This window comes from Arachis duranensis, chromosome 10 (assembly GCF_000817695.3).
Source record: "Arachis duranensis cultivar V14167 chromosome 10, aradu.V14167.gnm2.J7QH, whole genome shotgun sequence".
NCBI lineage: Eukaryota > Viridiplantae > Streptophyta > Magnoliopsida > Fabales > Fabaceae > Arachis > Arachis duranensis.
In genome coordinates this window covers 95,870,405-95,877,589 of record NC_029781.3, presented here as the reverse complement: position 1 = coordinate 95,877,589, position 7,185 = coordinate 95,870,405, and the positions used below count along the sequence as shown (strand labels likewise).

General features: G+C 31.6%; 2 protein-coding genes across 2 annotated transcripts; both read right to left on the bottom strand.

The window, feature by feature from the left end:
* Positions 1–491: 491 nt before the first annotated feature.
* LOC110276973 (zinc finger A20 and AN1 domain-containing stress-associated protein 9-like) lies at positions 492–992 on the bottom strand. The gene is made up of 2 exons (XM_052255706.1): positions 872–992; positions 492–799 (listed from the first exon to the last, which is right to left on the bottom strand). The coding sequence occupies exons 1-2, from the start codon at positions 990–992 to the stop codon at positions 492–494; spliced, it is 429 nt and encodes a 142-aa protein (XP_052111666.1).
* Positions 993–3,117: 2,125 nt separating this feature from the next.
* On the bottom strand, positions 3,118–6,086 carry LOC107471097 (uncharacterized). Its single transcript, XM_016090545.3, has 5 exons — positions 5,542–6,086; positions 4,741–5,008; positions 4,045–4,143; positions 3,729–3,943; positions 3,118–3,343 (listed from the first exon to the last, which is right to left on the bottom strand). Exons 1-5 carry the CDS (start codon positions 5,958–5,960, stop codon positions 3,268–3,270), a joined length of 1,077 nt encoding a protein of 358 aa, XP_015946031.1. The 5' UTR covers positions 5,961–6,086; the 3' UTR covers positions 3,118–3,267.
* Between the last annotated feature and the right edge of the window lie 1,099 nt (positions 6,087–7,185).

The following is a 7,185-nucleotide window of genomic DNA, read 5'->3' as shown; positions in this document are numbered from 1 at the left end:
GCAAATGGGATGTTTGTTCTTAATACAGCACTCGAGGTTGGTGACGACAGGAGATGGCGAGAGTTGGGAGGGGAGTTGGATTAGAAGGGAGTGTAATTAGAGTTAAAAGGGAGAGGCGATAGTTAAAATTTCCAATGGTAGAGTTAAAAGGATTTTTTTTAAACTTGATTTGGAGTGATTTTATTTTTTAATTTTCAGTTGTTAAAAAATCAATCTATTGTTCACGTTGTTCAAATTTTTCATTGTCTATCTAATAAAATCCAAATTTTTTTATTTAATTTAAGAAAAAGCCTAGTATTATAGTATAGTACTACTGCTCCTTATCATATAATCACTACTTAATAATAATAATAATAATAATAATAATAATAATAATAATAATAATAATAATAATAAGACGAAACAAAGAAGGGTATGATGAATTTATAAAGAATTTATAAAACATTATAACAAAAATCTTTACTAAAAAGAAAAATAATTCAATAAACATCCTAAATTCTTTTATCTAACTTATCACGAATGCAAAGAGGGTTCTGTTTTGCCAAAATGTTGCGACCAATATCCTTAAAATTGAATTCACATTCATGAACTTCTGGATACCTATGCTTTCCACAAAACAAATCTCCACATCGACACTCAAACCCTGTTAATCCAACTTTTTTATTGCACTTCTTGCACCTTTTCTTCGTTTCATTGTTGTTGTTGTTGGTAGAAATATCATCAATGGTTGCACCAAAGTCTTTGGTAAATCTTTCAAACACATCAGTTAATTGTTGGTCATGATGAGATTTGGTATCATCTAATAATGTTCCATTATTATTATTATTATTATTATTATTATTATTATTATTATTATTATTATTATTATTGCTTTGTGATTCCATGATGATGAAGGTTTGTTTGATGTGATCTTTGTAACACTTTGAGCAAAGATTGTTGTTGGCAGCAGAACCATAGAAGCCGCAACCATTGGCACAAAGTGGTGGATCCATGTCCTTTGAGTAGAAAAATATAGCACTTAACAAATTTGGAGAATAGAGTTATTTTTTGTTATCGGAATAAGAGGCTTAATGTTGAAATTATTAGATGATTAAGGAGGCTATTAAGGTTAATTTATAGAGGAAAGGGGAAATCGTAGATTTGTAGTTAGATAAGTTAGACATGAATTTTGAATTTTATTAATCTAATTTAATCTTATCTTATCTTATCTAATGAAATAACTTAATCTTTAGTAAATAAATTGATGATTAGTTTTTAGATTTGATTAACTACTTAAAAGATTATTTACATGGATTTAAAACAACACACGCACTCAAATAAATATTTAATGTGTAAATAATAAAAAATAATCTTCAATGAAAAAGCTTAAAGAAAAATTATCATTATAAAATTATGTAATCGGTAAAATATTTTTTTAAGTATATTTATAAATTCAAGTATGGAACTACATTATAAAAATATAATATAATATTCATTGTTTGGATTCAATGGAAGTTCATTTTAAAAAATTGAAAGTAAAATAAAGAAAAGATGGGGGCGATAAAAAAAACTAAGATATTGATATATTCCAAGTATTCATCAAGATCAATCGAAGATTACGACTTATTTAGGAAAAATAATCTTAAGTATCCACAAGTTTAGGCATTGTAAATCCTAGTCAATATTGGTACTTAAATCTAAACCAATCCACAAACAAAACTGCTCATCTAATATAAATAAATATAAATATATAATACAAATCGAAAACGGAGCAAAACTGCAAATATTTGAATTGATCTCATTTTAACAAACAGCATATAAAATTATTATTTTATTATAAACTTAAAATTTTATTTATAATATAGTTAATTTGTTTCAGATTTTATCTTACCCATCCATTATTATTATTTAAATAACATTTTACCAATGTGAAATTAGATTTATTGATTTTTTTTATTTTATAAACATAAAGCGATTTCTATTTTTTTTTAATACTATAACCTTAGAACTTTATATTTTTCAAAATCAAATAAATCAATACAATCCAAGTCACAATAGTTTATATCAGATTATACATTTCAAATCAAATTATTTTTTCCTCAAAACCAACCTAAAATCGCGAAATATCCCTCCTTGTCAATGATTTTACCTAAATAATTGTATGCATTAAGATCAATGAATTATTACTATTTGGAGAATAAAATTTAAAAATAAAATGAAATTCTTAGGTATTGACGAGTTTCATGATTCTGTTGTTTCTTGATTAATGTTAAGGTCTAAAACTATAAAGCGCAGCCTCACAAATAGAATAGGTCAGTTTCAAACATTTTCTTTTCCCTTGAATTGAATCACCGATTTGAGTCTATCTTCCAATTCTCCTAATGTCAAGTATGAAGGCTATCATGGATATAAGCTTGAGAGTTGAGATAGCTTGGAATGCGTATCACAACTTGCAAGAAAGACAACATTGGAAGAAATATTGGTCCCTAAATTGACCTAAATTTCTCCGTGGATTGTGTTGACCGACACACACTCTTCAAAGACAAATGAGAATTTGTATTGGAAAGAGATTTGTGGATGCCTCACTTCCACCAAAAAAAAAAAAACATTTAAAACAAACATCAACACCCTTTATTTGTAAAACCGTGGTTAAATTAAATCCATCATTCAACACCAATAACTTGGCTATTAGATAAGATAACGGTTTATCTCTATCTTGCTATTTGATTAAGTTCATGTCACACTCATAATTAGTATAATTGAATCTCGAGTGTCTGCAATTGCAATTCAACTTGGATACAAATGACGCAAATTGGATACAACCTAGAAATCAAAAATGAAAAATAAAAAAAAAAGGGGGGGGGGTAAAAGAAAAGAAATGAGGTTCCATCTGCCTGCTTGCACAAATGAACTACAGCAAAGATATTTGACCAGTTTATTGCCTTTCATAATTCATAAGCAATGCAGATCACAGACTCAATTTGAAATGCTTCTGTGCATATAGATGCTTCTAACACATTGTATCTTGATGTTATATTTGCCACCACATTACTCGTGTACAGAGAGACATGTCACAGTGCCACTAGGGAAGCTTTAATGCTTGATTGCTTATAAAATAGTAATGAATGGAGAGAAATGTACTAAAAGAAAGATGACATTTTTTTTTAATTATTATTTTGATACATTTTGAGTTTTTCATTGATTGATATCACTGTTATTATAGAGAAGGGAAAAAAATGAAAAGAAAAGAGGAAGAAAAAAGAATATACATGCCTTCCACATTCTTTTCTACAACAATCCAACAACACAGCTAAGATGCAATCTGTTTTCCAAGCCTCTTAAGTGATGACCCAATAGCATACACCTGCCAATGCCAAAAAAAAAAAATTTTAAAACTTCTTTTGCTAAAGAAATGGTTCAATATATTACTAAGGAATTTAAGGGATGTATCTGTGGCTGATGGAATGCATTGGCAACTTTCAGGGCCATGCATATAGGGTGTTTCAGCTAAGTTTGCCATAAAACCATTTTTTAAATAACAAAAAAGAAAATCAGTTATCTTATGTTTGGAGAAATTTTCGAAAATAATTATAATTGCAAAAGAATATATTTCATTCTCTTCTAACGATAAAAATAGTAACTTCTCAGAGGATGTGGAATTACACTAGCGTAATTAAGTTGAGGAAGCTAACTCGCTCGAAAACTAGAAAGAGTTCTAAGAGGGCAATGAGAATGAGATGTGTACTAACCAGAAAAGCAACTTTGCTAGGTAATCCCGAGAAGTGCCTACTGTATCGCTAAACTCATCACTGCTGTCTAGGTGATTATCTACATTTCCTTCTACTGATTGTTCAAGAAAATTGGCGCTGACATCATCCCCAAAGAATCTTCCCAATATGTTCTGAACAAGTTGGTGAATTATATCTTCCACTTCTATTGATGAAGGCCTAGACAGTTCAGCCACCTGTCAAGATGGGTGAGGAAAAAGATTCATAAAGTAAAACAAGATTCCGGAATCAGTAACTGCATATAATATATTAATGGAAACGAGAGTTGAAGCATTACCATATCAGGATCCAGTGACCGAAGATATTCCAACAAATTGTTACGGACTCCTCTGTCGTACTCTAACTGCATTATTTCCTGTTTCTGTGCATTCAACTCCTGAAACAAAAACAGATTTCTCCAATTACTTTCAATTGTTTTAGAGAACAGATTAAACAGGTGTGCCGGACAAAACAACAATGGTTATGGCGGTGGGCTGGCATCGTCATGCATATTAACGACAGAAGACCACAGGAGCCTCCTTAGTCCTTACCAAGCCATTCCAAGGCTCCTTAATGATGAAACCTTAAGCTTTAAGACGCCAAATTTTACCATTATTACAAAAGGAAATTTCATGTGTTGCTCGTTCTCCTTTATAACTTTCAAAGTTGTGGAAGATGGAAACAAATATCATGGTTTCTAGATTATCGGGCTAGGGATAAAATCAAATTTCCATTGCAACAAGCAAAGCTCAATTTACTATCAGTGGAAACTACGATGTGCCAAACAGAAGCAACTCAATAATCCCAAAACATAAGCAAACAACATTGCAAGAACTAGAATAAATCACCCACCAAGGTGAGGTTCTTTTTCCATCCAACTACAAATACACTAACTCAAATTTTAACTAAGACATCTTGTTATAAAGTTAAAATAGCAAACATATTCCACAATCATGATATCGGTTACTAAGAAATACATGAAAAGGAGGATTACCTTCTTCATGTTTGTCAACTCAGACTGCAACTGCTGAATGTAATTCAGAGCTTGAGGAGGCAAATCTCCAAAAACTCTAGGGCTGCTACTGCTGCAACTTTCCAAATCCTTTAATCTCAATTCAGAATCAACTTCACTCTTCATGTCATCTCCTCCATCCTTCACTTCCTCTGAACGCAATTCACAACTGGAATCTTCGACTACACACGGCGATATATCAAAATTCCTCATCAGGGACATCCTATACTCCGCATTCCACAGAGTGTACCTAAACAAAATTAACCAATCTCACAAGCTCAATAACACACAAAAAACAACATCTTAACACACAAATATGAACGGTATGAATTAACTTCTCTATTGTTCAAATTAGCTTCTAACTAAAAAATGTAAAAATAAAACTGGATAAACCAACTCTCATTGGAAACTCAAACTCACCATCAAACTCTGAGAATTCCTCGGTGGATCAGTACTAGAAGTAGCATATATCCAAAAATCTTAGTACAGCAGCTTTTAAAGGGTAAAAAAAGGGGGCTATTTTCATTACAAAATCAATAAAAAAAACCAAACTCATCCAAATTATCTTATAATAATCAGAGTGGAATGAACTATAGGCAGCTGAACAACTAAGTCGAGCATGATGAATTCAACTTGAACAGTTCAAAACATAAAAAATAAAAAACCAAAATTTGCCCCTTTTTTGTTGCAAAATTAACCTAAAGCCGAACACGCATGGATCCAAATTACAAATTAATCAAGAAATCATAGAAAGGAAACAATTGGAGGTAGAAATTGGCGTACCCAGTGATGATTGAAGAGACAAGAAGACGGTGAAGTGGTTGCTTGGAAACGGTTACAGTAACGGAGAATTGGTCGGAAGGGAGTAACCCTAGCATGGTGGAAATGGTTTGCTTCATGGAGTCTCTGGCGGAGTCAGAAACACCTTTGGAGATGACGGAGTTATCAAGAGGCTCGATTCGGCGGAGCATGTTGGCGATGACGGTGAAGCCTCGGTCGAAGGTGGACTTGCGAGTGGAAACGAGGTCGTCGGAGGAGAAGAAGCCGTCAACGCCGCCGGAGACGAGGCAGCGGGTGGTTAGAAGGCGACGGCGGAGGAATATGGGAGGAGAAGGGAGTGGGGGTTTTGGAGGGTGGAGAGGGTTGTGGAGTGAGAGGTCTGTGAGACGAGAGAGGAAGAAAGGGCGCGATGAAACTGCCATGGAAGAAGAAGAAGAAGAAGAAAGAACGAATCTACCCTCAATCTTAATTCTTAGCCTCTTAGCCTCCTCTTAGTGTTAGCTAACAACAACAACCAAAAAAATTGTTGTTATTTTTTGTTATATTTGTTTTTTTTTGTTTTCTTTTGTGGAGTAATGTTGCTAGTGGCTACTTCCTAAATACTAATGCTAATTAGGGCACCATTCTTTTTTTTTAGGAAATATAAGTTAATTAAGCCATAAGGGCTAGTGTTGAAATTGGTATATAAAAAATCAATACAAAAAAGTCATGACACATATCGAGGCTAATTTTTTGAATATTGAAAAAATTTTGGTGTAATATTCAGAGATTAAATTTTATAATATTTTTTTAAAATGATGAGGGTAGAATAATATGATTCTGCTCTTAAAATTATGAAGCCTTCATAATTTTAAAAAAATATCACAAAATTTAATATTTAAATTTTATACATAAATTTAATTTATCAAAGATATAAATATGAGTTAAATTCATATTTTCTATTTAACTTGTCTTAGTCTAGCATCCTAGCATGGTTTTATCTCATAAGTTTAACAAAAGCACTAATTTAATTTAAGTTAATATTTTTTTAAAGACCAATTTTATCGTTAATTAAATTAATTAACTAGATCTATAGACAAAAGTAACATTATCCACTCTTTAAATATTTGTTAATTAACTAGATCTATAAATAAAAGTAATATTATTCACTCTTTAAATATTTGTTTATTTGTAAAGAGTAAATAATTATTTTTAAAGACGTATTACATATACAAGTCATTTTAGTTTACAAGTCATACAAATTGAGTCAAATCCAACAAAAAGGATACTCACCCATACGAGCGTGTCAATATGCACGCTACTCAATGATTTTTATAGCGCTCTTCGCATTCCTCATCCTCCTCCTCTTCCTTCTTATTCTCCTTTCTCTTTGCATTTCTCCTCCTTTTTCTTCACGTGTTTCATCTTCATCGTCGTTTTTTTTACTTTTGTTGTTGTTGCTGCATTTTTTTTCTCCTTTTCTTTCTATTGATTTTGCAACCTTATGTATTTTTTCTTTTTTGTTTAATTTTTTCCTCCCAAAAAGAATTATGAGAATATGAAATAGGAAGATGAAGAAGAAAAAGCAGTAGAAGATGAGAAGGAAGAAGAGTAAGAGTTTTGAATTATGCAGAACTTATCAGAATAAAAATATACCAAAATATCATC